Genomic DNA, 18,466 nt, shown 5'->3' on the forward strand with positions numbered 1-18,466 from the left:
CCCGCTGGCGCGCAGGGATTTACGCCTCCCTCTAGGAGGCGTAAATCCCGACAAAGGTAAGGGGGGGGCTTAGACAGGGCCGGGTGGGTGGGTTAGGTAGGGGAAGGGAGGGGAAGGTGAGGGGAGGGCAAAAGGAAGTTCCCTCCGAGGCCGCTCCGATTTCGGAGCGGCCTTGGAGGGAACGGGGGTAGGCTGCGCGGCTCGGCGCGCGCCGGCTATACATAATCAATAGCCTTGCGTGCGCCGATCCAGGTTTTTAGCAGATACGCGCGGCTCCGCGCGTATCTACTAAAATCCAGCTTACTTTTGCTGGCGCCTGATGCGCCAGCAAAAGTAAGCCAATTCGCGCTATTTGAAAATCTACCCCAGAGCGAGGAAGCTGACTCCCCATGTGCCCAATGTGAGGAGGCCCTGGGAGTCCCGGGCCAGGGCCGGTCCCAGCCCAGATTAATTGCCAGTTCCTCAGGGAACACCCCAGACCTAGCAGGCCGCGGTGAGCAGCCAGGGAACCCTGGAGACCTGGTGCCCTTAAGGCTAGAACCTGCTTCGCTTTCCTGGGTGGAATTATTCAAGGGGATTCACACCTTCACCATAGGTTAGATTGAGAAAAATTGCAGCAATGGCAAGTTTCAGGGGTGTATAGAGTATACAGCCATTGGCCCCAACTTCTCCTCGGTGACAGGGGCTTTCAAAGTGGGAGATCATGGGCCATGCCAACTACCATTTTTGCTGGTTCTTCCCCTGCAAGGGGACAAGGACAAGTCTTTCTAGGCCCTTAGGGTTTTTCTGGAAATCTTTAGCAACAATCCAGTAGGAAACACACATACCACCACTGTAAGTGTTCAAAATAAAATCCTTTACTGGTAAAAATTGACTGTATCGGAAAATCACACAAGGGTACACGTTTGTTCAATGCACTTTCAATACAGAAAATAAAGTCAATTAGAAATCACAGTCTCAGCCACACGTACATCTACACACCCTGGCAATAGGTCCTCTTGATCAACAAACCATATATTCCACATTCAAGAATAGTACATCTAGTCTTGAATGTCTTAACCAATAATTCTCATAGGATAATAATACAATTAACTGTCATACCAGGTGTCATCGGATGCATTTTGCCAGACCTGAGCACTGGATGGCCGGCGCCATATTTAAAAATGGCGCGGGCCATCCAGTGCTCCTACCATGTGACAGGGGCCGGCCAATGGCACGGATACCCTGTCACATGGTAAGGGCAAAGGCCATCGGTGCCATTTTGATTAGTGGCAGCCAACAGCCCGGGAGCGGGAAATCGCTCCTGGGACCCTCACCGGACCACCAGGTACCTGTAAAAAGTTTTTTTTTTGGGGGGGGGGGGGGGGGAGCGTGTCGGGAGGGTGGGGGAAGCTAAGGGATTAGTTTTAAAGGGTCGGGGTGGGTTTTTTGTTTATCGGCTCGGGCGCAGCCAATAAACAAAACCGCGATCGGGCCGGAAGAAAAAAAACCCACGATGTGAATCGGAACCGGAATCAGAACCAATTCCGGTTCTGATTCACATCTCTAACTTTTCCTAGTCCACTGGGAAAGGAGACTCATCCATGTGGCTGATTACAATAACCAGGTATAGAAATACCCGCTGCTATCAGGGGAAGAGAAAGAAAGGTTCTGGGTTCAGACCAAGTTATTGGGAGGAAAGGAGCCTGGAGAACTATCAAAAATTTAAATCCCACTTATTTTACTCAAGCAGCATATGAAATTGACTTCTTGTGATTTTTCTCTACTGATTACTTGGGTCAGTCTGTCTATTGATTTTGGTGAAAAACTGTTTCTTGTATTTTTTGGATTTCTGTATTGGTTTACTTAATTTTTGAATTCAGTAAGGTACATTTGTCTTGTGGAACAACCCACTGTGTGAGGAATTTTTTATTGAGAGATTCTGTGGTGATCCCCTTGAGCCTTGAAGCTTCTTTCACTGGCTCTCCATTGGAGAAGTTTGATCTGAAGTTGCAGTTAGCTTTTGCCCTCTCCTCTGCAGCATCTGAAGGTGGTCCCCCAACCTTCTACAGGGAGGGACCTGAGAAAGGGGCTTACATGATCCATAGATCTGAAAAGTTGTGAAATTCCTTTCAATAGCATCAGATCTACCATTAGTCCAGATGTACTGCAAATGTTTTCCACAGACACAAAATGGGAACAACATTTTAGTACATCTGGTCCTATTGTCTATTCATTGAACTATGAAGTGTTAGTGTTCTGTTTATGTAGGAAAATCCCCATAGATTCCCCCAATCAAATCCCTTGAATTGTCATATATATATATATATATATATATAGATATAGTAGATAGATATATAAATAATATTTAATGAGTTGACAACTCAATGGCTTCTGCTAGAGTGACATATATCACAAGAATAAAAAAATGTGATTATCAAAATAAACTTTTCCATGATTTAGTTACTCTTTAAAAGTAGTTCATTACAACTTCTTTTACCATAGGATGTTCATTTCTGTTCAATCCTAATAGTTTCCAGGACCTGAAGCCTGCTATATTGTCAATACTGAAGGTGATGAGATCCATGATGAGCCGGACTCTTTTGAACAGATAGTCCCTTCCCTCATCCTATTAGAGGTTTTGCACAAGAAGACCTTCCTTGTGAGGGTTTACAGGCAAGAATACCATAATGCTTTATCGAGAGTTCCACGTTGGTTTCATTGGAAGAAACACCCATTATCTCTAGGAATCTGCAATTAGAAGAAAAAACAGAGAGCCAAGATAAAGGACCATGTTTATGCTGTATGTAGCTTTTTTTTTTTTTTTTTTTTTTTTTTTTTTTTTTTTTAAGGCTAGTCATTTTAGATATCACAAAATGCCTGCCTGAAATAGAAACGATCTACTGCTAAGGAGAGATTACACCAAAGCCATGATTCTCACTTATGTTATGTCACCCAAGGTTTGTTTAGATATAATGTATTACTAAAATGTACATTTTACCACAATGTTTAGTCTATAATTATTGCAAAGACACCATAGTATCCATGAACTGAACAGTAATTATCGGTACAGGTACTGGAAAGCAAAATAGTTTGGAATGAATCTGGGACCTCTCTCTCAGCTAAAAGCAATAGCATCCAAACTCCATGCTCTGAATCTTAAGGTATCTCTGCCCCATCTGTATCGAATCAGATATGCCAGTTAGTTGTCTTCATGTCTTTCTCAACTTGTCCCTCTTTACAAATTTGCTAGCATGACTGCAGAAATAAATATAGTAGGACTTCCCACTGTGTATAGAACAATTACTATTTTTGATTTTTATTTTTTAGCAACATTCATATGGCACATAGGTTCCCAATGGGTTTAACGGGTAACCTATCAGAGCTGAGTCAGCTTCTTAGTGCAGTCTGGTTTAATCATTGGTTGCTGCAAAAGATAAAGTTAGTATGATACTTAACTTTAGAATTGCTGTATGCTGCTGCGGTGAACACTAGATTTCAAAGTGCTCACCTTATGCCACGATGAATTGTAGTTGAAGTTAAGGTCCCTTTCAGGTTCGTGGATGTGTACCCCAGCCTGGGCTACCAATTTGAACGTCCTATACTGGGGTCCCTTTCACGTCCTCTTTCGCTGCTCGCTGTCTCAACGCCTGACTCTACAGGGTTTTGGACCACCGTCCTTCTTCAGGGGTGCAGCAAGCTAATGAAGAGCGGAAAATCTTTTAAATACTGTAAAACATACTTGCATGGCATCATGTTATAAACGGCAGACACTTATGGCATGAATGTCATTGATCCTCAAGACATCGTAACTGTAACAATTCTATTCTTAAAAGGCACACAACGTATGGATTTAAAAACACAAAGTATGATTCTTAATGTTGAACTGCTTACCAACTCTGTGTTTAACTTCAGCGCAAGGAAAAATAACAATCTTCCCGTCCAAATGGGGATCACTACTGCGTCTGGCATGCGCGGTGCATGCGCTGTCCCTTTAAACTCAAAAAAGCCCGCAAAATCTCGGGGTTGATTTCTATCATTTGTGGAGATTATCGCACTTATTTATTTTAAATGAATGATTTGACAACAGGAAAGTACCGCCTTGTATTGATGATAGAGGAGACATTTACCGTCAAATGACTATAGTTGCTATAACTCCATTTTATAGTCATTTGTGTTCATGATGACGACCGCTCCTCCTTTGTCCACTGAAGGAGTAATAGATATGTCCATTGTAAAGAACAAATCTCATTGGATGCCTCCAGGACCAATAGACATGCAGATAAAAGCCTTTCAGAATTTAGTTTTACAGGCCCTATCTCAAGAACTACACATAACACACATTCTATAACCTTTCTACATCTGAAAAGCAGCACTTAAATCCTTGTCTGCAAATACACAAATCATCAAGCCAGCAGACAAAGGAGGAGCGGTTGTCATCATGAACACAAATGACTAAAATTTAGTTACAGCACCAATTGAACAATGAGAAGTACTACCAGAAAATAGATTTTGATCCTACATAGGAGCTGCAAAACAAAATCTAATCCATTTTACAACAAGCAAGAAGCAAGGGTTTTCTAACAAATAAGGAACTAAAATTTCTTCAAGTTCAGTTCCCTTGGGCCCTTATAATATATGGAGTGCTGAAGATACATAAAACATTAGATCATCCCCTATATAGGCCCATAGTATCTGCTAATGGATCAATATTAGAAATCCTGGCCAAGTTGATTGACATTTTTTGTCAGCCGTATGTACAAGAAGCTGCGTCTTATATTCAAGATATAGCACTCATGCTAAGGAATCTGGCATCTATTGATCCTTTGCCCTCAGAAGCTTTTCTGGTTTCCTTGGATGTGGAAGCACTGTACATGAATATTCCTCAACAAGAGGCATTAGATATAGTCAGCGAGTGTCTTGAAAGACATGCCAAACCACAACGCATTCCATCAGAGGTTCCTTATCCAATTTGCAGAACTTGTACTTAAATATAATTTTTTCTATTTTGGACAAGACATATTCCTGCAAAAACATGGAGTTGCCATGGGCTCTCCAGTAGCCCCCAATGTGGCAAATTTGTATGTTGCAAAATTTGAAGAAACCTATGTGTATCCATCTATATATTTTCAATACGTAAGACTTTCAACAACATCTTTTGATTTGGGTGAATACAGAACAGACACTCATGGAGTTCTACAACTGGCTTAATTGGGTCGATCCAAATCTCAAATTTACTATCACTTATCACCAAGAGACATTGTCTTTCTTGGACATCTAAATTCAATGAGTAGGTGATACCCTGGAGACCACACTATACCGGAAACAGACAGACAAGAACAACCTATTGCATTTTGAGAGCCATCATCCGACCCATTTTAAAAATGGCCTTCCTGTCTGTCAATTTTTCAGAGCATGAAGGATTTGTACTCGAAAAGAAGACTTTTTGGATCAGGCATGACAATTATCCTCCAGATTCCAACAGAGAGGATACCCCGGACGAGTAATTAAAAAAGCATTTATCGGAGCCAAATACTCAGATAGAGACCAGTTGCTCCAGTATAAAACACATTCACAAATTGAAAGAATTGTATGTGTGCTGAAACATAGTAACCTTACAAAAAAAATCAAAGAGATTATTCAAGACAATTGGCATGTCTTACAGACACATTCCATTTTTAACCAGACTCCAATGTTTTCATACTCAAGAGGAACCAATATAAAACAACATGTGGTGAGAGCGGCCATTCCAGATGGCCATTCAGAGATAGAGGTACATGGACATCAAGGGTGTGGGAAATGTGACTTTTGCAACACCACTGTACCTGGTTTAATATGGCAAGATCCAGTTTCGGGAAACATGGTCAAACGCAAAAAGAATACAGATTGTAACACTGACCATGTTGTATATGCCTTGCAATGCCCATGTCCCAGAATTTACATAGGACGTACTTCGAGGAGAATGAGTGTAAGACTCATAGAACATCGAAGCTGCCTAAATACCAAAGATATGAAGGCTCCAATAGTACCACACAGCATTCTAAAAAAAAAAAAAAAAGCATACATTTGCAGAATTTAAATGGACAATTTTAGAAAACATCCCTGTGTTTAAAAGAGGAGGGGATCGTAAAATCAAACTTAATTACAGAGAGAATTATTGGATTTTCAAATTACAAACAGTGGAACCAGTAGGTCTGAATGAAAAGATAGAATGGTACACAATGTCATGAGGAAACCATACATCTTTTAAATACATTGTGTGTACTGCGCATGTTAGACGCAGTAGTGATACCCGTTTGCATAGGAAGTTCCCTCTCCTTTGCGCTGATGCTAAATACCAAGTTGGCAAGCTGATACAGAGTTGGCATAGAGTGCATCATTATCTATCTTGCCTTTTGAATCAGAATTCATAAGAAGAGTGTCTTTAAAAATAGATTCAGTATGGCACACAAGAAAAACACATTTTTTTGATTATCAGCATTTACAAATACTATAGTCATTTGATGGTAAATGTCTCCTATCATCAATACAAGGCGGTACTTTCCTGTTGTCAAATCATTCATTTAAAATAAACAAGTGTGATAATCTCCACAAATGATAGAAATCAACCCCGAGATTTCGCGGGCTTTTTTGAGTTTAAAGGGACAGCGCATGCACCGCGCACGTCAGACGCAGTAGTGATCCCCGTTTGGACGGGAAGATTATTATTTTTCCTTGCGCTGAAGTTAAAACACAGAGTTGTAAGCAGTTCAACATTAAGAATCATGCTTTGTGTTTTTGAATCCATATGTTGTGTGCCTTTAAGAATAGAATTGTTACAGTTACGATGTCTTGAGGATCAATGACATTCATGCCATAAGTGTCTGCCGTTTATAACATGATGCCATGCAAGTATTTTTTTACAGTATTTAAAAGATTTGCCACTCTTCATTAGCTTGCTGCACCCCTGAAGAAGGATGGTGATCAGAAACCCTGCAGAGTCAGACGTTGAGACAGCGAGCGGCGAAAGAGGACGTGAAAGGGACCCCAGTGCAGGATGTTTAAATTGGTAGCCCCGGCTGGGGTACACATCCACGTACCTGAAAGGGACCTTGACTTCAACTACAATACATCGTGGCACAAGGCGAGCACTTTGAAATCTAGTGTTCACCGCGGCAGCATACAGCAATTCTAAAGTTAAGAATCATTCTAACTTTATCTTTTGCAGCAACTAATGATTAAACCAGACTGCACTAAGAAGCTGACTCAGCTCTGATTGGGTTCGGGAACCTAGTGCCATATGAAGGCTGCTAAAAAATAAAAAACGAAAATAGTAATTGTTCTATACAAAGTGGGAAATCCTTATATATATTTCTGATTGGTAGTTTTTCCCGCCAGAAGAGGTTTTGGTTATATATTTAGAAATAAATATAGTAACATACAAACAGCAATGACTGCAGCTAAAGTCTATCCAGCCTGCCCAGCAAGTGGTTTATAGTAGTAACTGCTACATCATGCAGGTTACACCATGTGTTCTGTTAAAGGCAGTAATTGCCATGCCATGCAGTCCACCCTCATGTGTTCTGTAAGCTGCTATTATGTGCAGGTTACCCCATGCAGAAATGTTACACTAACATAGGTTACCTTTTTCTTTATTATCAACCTCAAGCCTTTAGGGATATGCAATGTTTATCTCATGCCCTTTTAAAATTTACTTACTGTTCTCGTCCTCACAATTTCTTTCGGGAGGGCATTCCAGGCATCCACCACCCTCTCCATGATGAAATATTTCTTGATGCTGGCTCTGAGTTGCCCCCAGAGACAGATTGGCCTAGCAGAGCTTCGGTGATGCCCAGATGGGCTAGTCCAGCCAATGACGTGGTTAGTGTTGGTCACAGTGGCCCATGCCTGAGGGGCCACTGTGACCAACAATGGGCCCTCAGTCACACTTCTCCCACAGTGGGATCCTCCACAGAGGCTCTTCCTCATTGACTTTTCCTAGTCCTCCGCTTTCTGCGGTCTCTGATTCACTCTCTAATCTTTAACCATAGAGCCAACAAATAGTGCAGCTGCCTCCCCTCACCAGCTCAGGTTCTGTCTCTCCCTGCGAGAGATGGGCTATAGGCCTCCCACTGCTGTCTCACTGCTTGCTCCATGCCTTTTGCTACTTGGCCTGGGGGCCCCCTCATCCTTGGGCCGCAGCAGAAAAAATAAAAGACTAGAGTGTCGAGGTCTTATAGCCTGCTCCTTCCTAAGGCAAGGGACACCTCCTCCCTGCAGCAACAGGCAGCCAGCCAGACCACTGGGACCATGCTTTGCCTGGATCCCCCTAACCACCGATGTGAGTAAAAACTTTTTTTTTTTAATACTAGGCAGCTGCTGCTCCTTCTGCATTTTGGGGGGAGGGGAGAAAATGTGTGTGAGTGTTCCAGTCAGAGTCTGTGTAAGTCAGTGAGTGTGTGAGTTTGTGTGACTATATGTGAGTGACAGTGTGTAACTCAGTGTGCATGTGTGAGAAAATGTGTGTGTGAGACTGAGCATTTGCATGTGTTAGTGAGCATGTAGAAAGTATGTATGACTTGAGCGTATGTGTTAGTGAAAGTGTGAGCAAGTGTGTGTGCATAACTTAGAGCGTGTATGATTTTGTGTGCACGCCTGAGCATTTTTGTGTATGAGTCACTGAACATGGCAATGTGTGTTTCTGTGAGAATGTGACCGTGTTTGTGTAAGTGCTGTGTGTTTGTGCATCAGTGAGTGTATGAGAGTGTGTGTGTATTAGAGTATGTGTGTATATGAGAGCAAGAGGAGAAAGTCTGTGAACATCCCCCACTCCTGACTATCTCAGGATTTCTGGAATCAAAAGTTCTGAGGTATTTTATTTATTTAAGAGCAGTGGATTTTTTTATCATTATTGCTTTTAATTGTTGGATGTCTGATGTATCTGCTGTTTTGAAATGTTTTAATAATGTTTGGGAAATTTTTTAAAATTTTATATGAATTTTTAATTATTGGATATTCTATTCATCAACTGTTTTGAAATATGCATTCTTTTTATTAGCATAGTTTTACTATTATGATTGTTTTATTCTTCTTGATTTTATGGTGATGTTTCTGTTTTCGCCAAAGCAGCAGAACATATTTGTACATTTTTACAACATCTGCACTTTATTTAATTTTTTGACATACCAGATGGCAATTTTTACTTATTTCATTTGGTATGGTAAAGCTCTATTGTGATTGGTTCTCCTTATGCATGTAATTGCCGATGATGCAGGATAGCAGTCTTGTTTACAGATTCCCTCTCTCACACACAAACACACACCCTCATGCCCATATACACACATGCTCCCAGTCTCTTACTTACATACATACTTACATACACACACACCCCTTCCTCTCTCAATCACATAAACAATCGAACTGGGGATAAATATGCTCATATCAAATTTATATTTTGTTTCTCTCTCTCTCTCTCAGAACAGCATTACCCACCAATTATGGAATTCATGACAAATAAGATTTATATACTTCTTCTCTAGGGAAATAGACAATTCTGCTCTCAACTTGGCTGACAAATTACCATATTTATTAACACTTCAAAGGGCCAGCATAACTTTATATAATCTATAAACACCCTTTTTTTTTCCCTTTCATCAATTTTTTCCCTTTCCTCAACCTGTAATTTGAAACTTTCCACCAAATTTGTGCTGGGAAGAGACGGTATATAGTGTTGGAGTTGGTTATAAGTGAAATACTGCCTCACATCCATCCTATATTGATTTTCCATCTCGTGGCGGGAGATACTCATCCCGTCAGCATCCACCATGCGTACGATATGATATACCCCACATCACGCCCAGTCAAGAAAGGCTTTTGTTTGCATCCCAGGAGTAAAGGACAGATTACCTTGTAATGGCATGAAAACTGATTTTGTATAACTATGGTGAAACTGATCGCAGAGATAGCACCAAGCTTGCCATATAGAAATTATTATCCAATTCCTCTTTAAATGCACTGGGAGAGCAGTGCCTGCCTCATGTAAAGTATATCAAAGAGACAGGAGAAACCGAAGTATCAAAGAGCCAATCTTTTAAATGCCTCAGCACACAAGCCATGTTATAGTCTTCAATTCAAGAATAGCCAAGCCCCTCTTTCCACATCCCCACCACAGAATTCTAGGAAGCATAGCATATCCCAGTTTGATATCCCTTTTTTGACAATAAAATGGCAATACACTTGCAATACATAAAGCCACTGTGGGCATAAAACTATTTTAAAGAGATTAATTTTCCTAGACAATGAAAACCAGAAAAGTTCCATAACAACTTATCTTTCATACACTTCAACAGATAGGATAACATTTAAATCATAAAACAGAGCCAGGTCTAGCATGAGAACTGTACCCAGGTAATTAAAAGATTCCTGTGCTCATTTAATTGGAAAAGCATTGCCCCATATTGCCTTTACTGTGGGAGAAGACACTAATGCCTCTGACTTATCTCTGTTAAGCTTAAAACTAGAAAAGGATCCATAATGTAAAAATTCATTTAACAACAAGGATACATAGGGGTTTGAGAGACGGACAAGCAAGTCATTGACAAAGGCTACAATTTTAAAATTTTTCCTTTAATTGGGATTCCCATTATCACTTCATTAGCCTGGACTAATTACAATAAAGGTTCTAAGGCTAAAATGAACAATAAAGGGGGAAAAAAAAAAAAAGACATCCTTGGGGCATGCGTGCCCCTCGATCTAAAACTCCTCAGTAGTCTGCCCATTGATCATAATTAGTACCTTGGGATGAGAGTATAGTATTTGCCCCACCTTACAAAAAAGACTTAAGATCCCAAACATTCCCAAAACAAAAAGCCAATATTCCAATCAACATGGTCAAAAGCTTTTTCTGTGTCAAAGCTAATTAGTAGAGATGGAAGATCTATTGACAATATGACAGGACCACATCTTTCTTAACATTAAAGGCTGAATGTCATCCCCGCACAAAACCCAGCTGATGTTCAGCCACAAGAGTTGGCAAGAATAGAGCTAAATGATCTGTGAAAAGTTTTGCCAGAAGTATTAGATAAAAATTAGGTAGTGAAATCAGCCTATATGATGCTGGGGATAACAGATCTTTACCTTATTTTTTAGGCAAAAGAGAGATCAATGCCTTATTTGTATTGAAAGTGAACCTTTGTTGCTCCACCAGTTGAGTAAACATGGCTTGTAGAAGCAAGGCAACTTGTTCACATAACAGTTTGTAAAATCCCCCCGGACCTGGGCTTTATATAGAGCAGCTCTCCTTATTTGAGCCTGTATCTCCAAAGCCTGTAAGGGCTATTTAATGCCTCCAGCTCAGATGCCATTAACTGAGGTAAGAGTAAGTTTTTGAAATACTTATTTTGCTTATCCATAATCGGGAACATCCTTGGCATATATGGAATGGAAATAATCTCATAATACCTTCTGAAGCCCCTCTTTAGAATTCACTATATTACCTTGAAGGTCTTGTAGGGCCACTATGAATTTAGCTCCTTCTCTGCGCTTGACCAAAGAAGCCAAAAAGTTTACCAGGTTTATTACCAGATTTATGCTATTGGTATTTATAGTAAAACATTAATTTTTGCGCTCTCTGGTGAAGATGAGAATTCAGAGCAACCTGTGAAGCAATATAATTGGCTTTATCCTTGGCTGTAGGTGATCCCTCTATTAACAATCAATCTTGTCGAATCAGATTTTCTAATTTAATGATTCTCTTATCTAAATCTTTTTTCCTCCAGCTCAAGCAAGCTATAATGTCTTCCCTGATAACAGCCTTAGCTGTCTCCCAATAAAGGACAGGATCATCCATATGCCCCTTATTATGTCATGAAAATCTTGCCAATTTTGTTGTAGAAATGCCTGAAATCCCTTATCTCGATAAACTGGGCAGGGAATCTCCACCTCCTTCTCTCAGAACCTACCAAAGTCCATCGGACATCCACCCATATAAGGACTTGGTCTGATATCTCCAGGGGGCCAATAGTTGCTTGAGTGACCTTAGAAAAAATCTTCCCAGAGATTAACAAATAATCAATCCAGGACTCAGTAGCATGCATGCAGGAGATGTGTAAAATCCCGCTCCAAAGGGTGCAGGATTTTCCACGCATCCAAAAGGCCCAGGCGATCACAAAGTAGGGGGACTCCATTGTGACTTACAAATTGGTCACCTGCAGCACAATGAGCTCTGTCCATACCAGGGTCAAAAACCATGTTCAAGTCTCCTCCCAAAATGATAGGATTATCTCCCAGAGCATGAAACCATCTGAGGGTATCAGCAAAGAAAGCGGGGTCACACAGAGTGAAAGAAATCCTTCCAAAACTTGATGGCTATGCAGCTGACTAGTGGCAAACTCCATTCTTTTTGTCATCTCATCAGAGTTTCTGCCAGATTGATAGTAAGTTGGAAATAAATAAAAAGATTTAACCATAGATCTGTGCTTGTGATCCCAAGAAATCTGCTCTTCATTAAAAAAAAAAAAAAAAAAAAAAAAAGTTCATGGTATGATTTTTCAATTATTATTTTTTTTACCTTTGTTCTGTTTTTCGTATAAGCTCTTTTGCTGCCTTCATGTCAGTTTGCAGGAAGGTTTGGTACATACCAAGGGACTGGGTAAAACCCATCAGATCTCTTACTGACATGGAAACATTAAGAACTACGTTGTCTAATCTGCAAAATGAGAAAATGAAATGGAAAATTATCCATTTACAGCTCATTATAGATCATTTCTGTAGCATGCCTAGTACAAAGTTTGTGACTGCTTTCAAATAGATTAGTAAGTGCAGTAGGAGTTAGTTTTGTCAGTTATAACATCTTGTAAGTTTGTAGTAGACAGCTGATGTTATCTCTCTAATCTAAAACTTACCTAAAAGTAGAGGCTAAATGACCAAATTTGAACTTGGGTAAAAGAACAGAGAATTAGTGGCATAGGAGCAAATTTAGGACATAGCCACATATTTATACTTCTTGTTATTGTAAATTATTGGGTGCAAAGGGAGGTTAAATTGTTGCTATATCTTCATTTTAGTTTTGCTGCCTGTCTGTGTACTTTATTGTACAACTAGTGGCTTGGCTTTTATGGAAGAACCATTTATCTTGTGTGACCCTCACTGAGGTAGTTAGATTTACCCCGCTACAAGGAAGGGAAGGCCAACCCTAAAAGTAACAATTTTATTAACAGTGCAGGTCCTGAAACCTGGGGGGGGGGGGGGGGGGGGTGAAACATTCCCCCTCCCCAATACCAATCCTAGTACATCCCATCAGGGATTTTATAGGCAATGCTCTTCCAGACCACACAATAAGGGGCGGATTTTAAGAGCCCTGCTCGCCTAAATCCGTCCAAATCCGGGCGGATTTAGGCGAGCAGGGCCCTGCGCGCCGGTGAGCCTATTTTACATAGGCCTACCGGCGCGCGCAGAGCACCGGGACTCGCGTAAGTCCCGGGGTTTTCGGAGGGGGGCGTGTCGGGGGGCGGGACAGAGCGCAGCACCGTTTTGGGGGCGTGTCCGCGCCCTCCGGACCCGCCCCCAGGTCGCGTCCCGGCGCGCTAGCGGCCCGCTGGCGCGCGGGGATTTACGCCTCCCAGAGGGAGGCGTAAATCCCCCGACAAAGGTAATGATGGGGTGTAGACAGGGCCGGGCGGGTGGGTTAGGTAGGGGAAGGGAGGGGAAGGTGAGGGGAGGGCAAAAGAAAGTTCCCTCCGAGGCCGCTCCGATTTCGGAGCGGCCTCGGAGGGAATGGAGATAGGCTGCTCGGCGCGCGCCGGCTATACAGAATCCATAGCCTTGCGCGCGCCGATCCCGGATTTTAGCGGATACGCACGGCTCCGCGCGTATCTACTAAAATCCCGCGTACTTTTGCTTGCGCCTGATGCGCCAAAAGTACACCTATTCGCGCGGTCTGAAAATCTACCCCTAAGATAATGCCACACAACTCAGTGTTATAAATAATTTTACAACATGAGAGGAAACAGGAAAAAATAGATGCAAAAAAAACAAAAATAAACTACATATGAGCAATGTATAATGCACAAGAAACTTGCACAGAAAATAAGTATCAATTTCAATAAATAGGTACATGAGCTGGCTGATACCTCTAAATCAGTGGTTCTCAACCACACACCTGACAGATCACGCTCACATGTGTGACACACTGCTCATTACAATTCAGGGCGGAAATAAAAAATAAAGGTCCAGTATTATTTTTATTGTTAAGAATAAAAGATACGTATTCTGTCTGAACAGAAATTGCATAACTAGTAAACAGCCCACACCAAAACATCACCAATTTGCAGCACTTAAACAGTAAGCACCTTACCTAAGAAAAGGCAACACTGAAAATATTACACCAGGCTTTAAGCCACCAATACATCTCCTATTAGGAAAATGGACCAAGTCAGGCTGCTATAGAGCCCTACACAGAAACTACATGCCAGCAGAAAACCTCACCTGACATGTGCTGACCCTCACCTAACAAAGAATAAAGAGACCAAAACGCATAACTAGAAGCATGCAGACAAAAACTGAATTGGAAACTGCAACAAGCCAGAGTCTCTGTATGCAGTGTAATAAAGGAAAAAAAGAAACGTCACCAATCTGCATACCTGGGAATGTTTGATATACAGGTGCCCTGAGATTGTTTTGAATTAGCAGGAGGAGGGATGGTTTGCTTGCAAGTTTCTCCTCTCTCTCACACTGGCTCTCAATTGCTCACATATACACATGCTTTTTCTCTCTCACTTATATAAGCTCTTAATTACACATTTACATACATGCTACCTATCTTTTCACAGGCTTTCAATCACATACATACATGTCTTTTTCTCTCATACACAGACTATCATTGACATGCTTACAAACATGCTCCCTCTCTTTCTCTCACGCTCACGCTCTCAATCACATACTCACATGCTCCTTCATCTAAACCAGCTCTCAGTCTCACACAGACAGACATGCTTTCTCTTACTTATACACACAGGCTCTTAACCATCATACACATGATCTCTCACACACAAAGTATCTCAATCACACACATACTTCCTTTCACATATACAGGCTCTCAATCATTCACATACATGCTCTCACACACACATGCACCCAGGATGTCAAACACACATGCTTGCTCGTTCACTCACTCTCCCCCCCCCCCCCCCCCGAACTAGTGGCAGCAGCAGCCTCCTTCATTTCAGCCCTCGCGGAGAAAAGAGTCCCATTGGTAGTGAGGGTCAACATTGTTCCTCATCTTACTCCGACATGCGCGGCTCATTTTTCAGGCCGCGCCTCTCCTTTTCTTCGTGCCGATCCTGCCTGCACTAGCATGGTCTTTAGTTCCCATGCACGCACCCGCTGCTCACCACTTCCTCTTCCGGGCCGTGGGGGTGGGGGTGGGAAGAAGAGAGCATGCCGGTGCCGCTGACTCTAGCTGTTCTGCCTTGTTCCACCCAGGCTGTCAGCATTAAGCCCGGGCGGAGGACCTATTTCGCTTGAGTAGGGGGAGCAGCTGGGTCAGCGGGGGACCTGGAAGTGTGGCGACATACCTGCGTGTTCTTGGTGACACACTAGTGTGTCGCGACACACCTGTTGAGAACCGCTGCTCTAAACAGTATGCTCAGGATAAACAAATCAGATTAACTGTTTTCCAGTGTGACATCTCAGCCATTTCATAGGAGGTGGTGTTAGCAGCAGAAAACCAGAATCCTTATGACAAAGCTTCAGGTCAGATACCACCCCCTGCCCATCAACACCAAACTACTGAAACTAATTCTCCCTGCTTCTAGGAGGAGAAGAAAAAGGAAATAAAGGAAAAAAACCACAATAGGAGCAAAGACCTCAACTCAGGCTTCAATCTCAACCCAACCAAAAATTATCTGACAACTACACAACTAAGCTTCCTAGGTGGGTCCTGGACTGGTGAAGTAGGACTAATGTAAAAGAAATTAGCAGGTAAGAAAATGTCTCCTTCCATCTTGTCCTGCTACACCAGTCCAGCCATTACAAGTGGTAAGTACCAAAGCTTCAGTTTCCCAGATGGGAGGAAGCAAAGGCAGCATGCAGAACCTTCGCCCCATAAGTAGATTCCTCCTGTGCAAACATGTCAGGACAATAACGCTTGACAAAAGAATTCAGAAACGGACCAAATAGCCACCCTGCAAATGTCAGCAGGAGCCAGAGCGTGCATCTCCGCCCATGGTACTGATTATACCCAGGTAGAGTAGGTGCATTCCAACTCCGGAGGTTTTTTCCCTTGAGCACATAAGCCAACTTAAATGGAGTATAGTATTTTATCCAGCAGGCCAGGGTGGCCTTAGAGACCACTTACCTCCAAAGAGCACAAACAACATATCCGACCTGCAGGAGGTCTGCTAGAACATTTAAAGCTCTAGAGAAATATAAGCAAGATCTGCAATCCCTGGAAGTACACAGGATTGGGAAAATCCTAAAGTTTAATAAACTTAGTTTTTATGAGCACAGAGATAAACCTGGAGCGTTCTTGGCAAAAGTTGCTAAGAAAAGAGCATGCAAGTCACATATCGAAATTAGGCAGTCAGAGGGGAAACTTACTACCAACCCTCAAGCCATTGAAAATGCTTTTGTGCAATACTTTTCTGACCTCTACCAGAAGCCAGACAGTTGTTACTTGCTTGAGATACAGGAATTCTTAAATAACTTAGGGTTACCATCTCTTCCTGATGTCCAACGAGATATGTTGGCTGAGCCCACCTCCTTGTTTGAGATTCAGGCTGCTGTCAAAGCCTTGCCTGGAGGAAAATGCCCAGGCATAGATGTTTTAAAGAACTTTCTGGCCCAGGTTTCTCAATTTCTTATCCTGGTATTTACTGGCCTAGGGAGTCTGATCAATCACTGGGGACCATGGCAGATGCTTATATATATAAGAAGGGCAAGGACGCTTTAGAGTATGGTTCCTATAGGCCAATTTCCTTGCTCAATTCAGGTATTAAAATACTTGCTAAGGTGACAACTGAGTCTTGAGACTTTCCTTTCCCATTTAGTGCACCCTGATCAGACTGGCTTTGTGAAAGGAAGGAACTCTACATCTTACACTAGGAGACTCTTTAATCTCCTTCATTTGGCCAGATTGAAAGGGATGATGAGGGCTGTAGTCTAACTTGATGCAGAAAAAGCATTTGACCATCTAAATTGGCCCTTTTTGTTTGCCATTTTGAAAGTGGTTGGTCTGCCTGACCACTTTCTTGCATGGGTGCAGGGTGTGTATGAGAAGCCAAAGGGCACGTATAAATATTAATGGCCTATTATCTCCCTTTTTTTTTAATCATAACTAGAGGAACAAGGCAGGGTTGCCCTTTGTCTCCCCTGCTTTTTTATTAGCTATTGAGCCCTTAGTGGAGGCTATCTGGAAATATCCTGATATTTCTGGGCTCTGTATGGGGAATAGATCTCATAAAATATTCTTGTATGCCAATGATGTGTTGATTTATATGACCTCTCTAAAAACATCTGGGCCTGCTCTTCTTAAGCTTTTATTGTATTATGGTTCCCTTGCAGGATATAAAGTTAACTTTGATAAGTCGGAACTGTTTCTGTTGGACCCAAAAACATCAATCCTAGTTTCACTAAAATAATTTCTGGTGGTGGACTTGGGGTTTGTATATTTGGGGATATTTATTCCCTGGAATTTTAAAGACCTTTTTGGAAGGTATTACTCACCTGCTATTTCTCTACTTAAACAATAAGAACATAAGAAATTGCCATACTGGGTCAGACCAAGTGTCCATCAAGCCCAGCATCCTGTTTCCAACATTGGCCAATCCAGGCTACAAATACCAAAATATTAAGTAGATCCCAAGCTACAGATGCCAGTAATAACAGTAGCTATTCTCTAAGACAACTTGATTAATAGTACTTAATGGACTTCTCCTCCATGAACCTATCCAAACCTAAGGTCACTCCAATTAGTTTTTAATAGGGATGTGAATCGTTTTTTGACGATTTAAAATATTGTCCGATATATTTTAAATCGTCAAAAATCGTTAGGGCCACGATACAATACCAATTCCCCCGATTTATCGTTAAAAAATCGTAAATCGGGGGAAGGGGGAGGGCAGGAAAACCGGCACACTAAAACCCCCTAAAACCCACCCCCGACCCTTTAAATTAAATCCCCCACCCTCCCGAACCCCCCCCCAAATGCTTTAAATTACCTGGGGATCCAGCGGTGGTACGGAACGGCCCCCTCAATTGAATCCTTTTGTCTTCAGCTGGCGCCATTTTGCAAAATGGCCGCCGCAAAAGTCCAGCGGGGGTCCGGAACGACCTCCTGCGTCGAATCATTTTTGTCTATGGCCGCCGCCATTTTGCGGTGGCCATTTTGCAAAATGGCGCCGGCTGAAGACAAAAGGATTCAATTGAGGGGGCCGTTCCGGACCGCCGCCGTTCTGGACCACCGCTGGATCCCCAGGTAATTTAAAGCATTTGGGGGGGGGGGGTTCGGGAG

The 18,466-nt window shown here is 42.1% G+C and overlaps 1 protein-coding gene across 2 annotated transcripts in view; it reads right to left on the reverse strand.

The window, feature by feature from the left end:
* Window positions 1-1,440: 1,440 nt before the first annotated feature.
* The window catches only part of LOC115081983 (putative methyltransferase DDB_G0268948), a 95,181-nt gene continuing 78,155 nt past the window's right edge, over window positions 1,441-18,466 (reverse strand). The window contains exons 7-8 of one of the 2 annotated variants that reach the window (XM_029586223.1): window positions 12,527-12,664; window positions 1,441-2,730 (exon numbers count right to left, since the gene is read on the reverse strand). In XM_029586223.1, the coding sequence (XP_029442083.1) occupies window positions 2,604-2,730; window positions 12,527-12,664 (265 nt within the window). In that variant the 3' untranslated portion in view covers window positions 1,441-2,603. The remainder of the gene's footprint in view (window positions 2,731-12,526; window positions 12,665-18,466) is intronic. The other variant, XM_029586224.1, reaches the window with a different exon arrangement.

The sequence above is a fragment of the Rhinatrema bivittatum genome, unplaced genomic scaffold, assembly GCF_901001135.1.
Source record: "Rhinatrema bivittatum unplaced genomic scaffold, aRhiBiv1.1, whole genome shotgun sequence".
In the NCBI taxonomy this organism is placed as follows: domain Eukaryota; kingdom Metazoa; phylum Chordata; class Amphibia; order Gymnophiona; family Rhinatrematidae; genus Rhinatrema; species Rhinatrema bivittatum.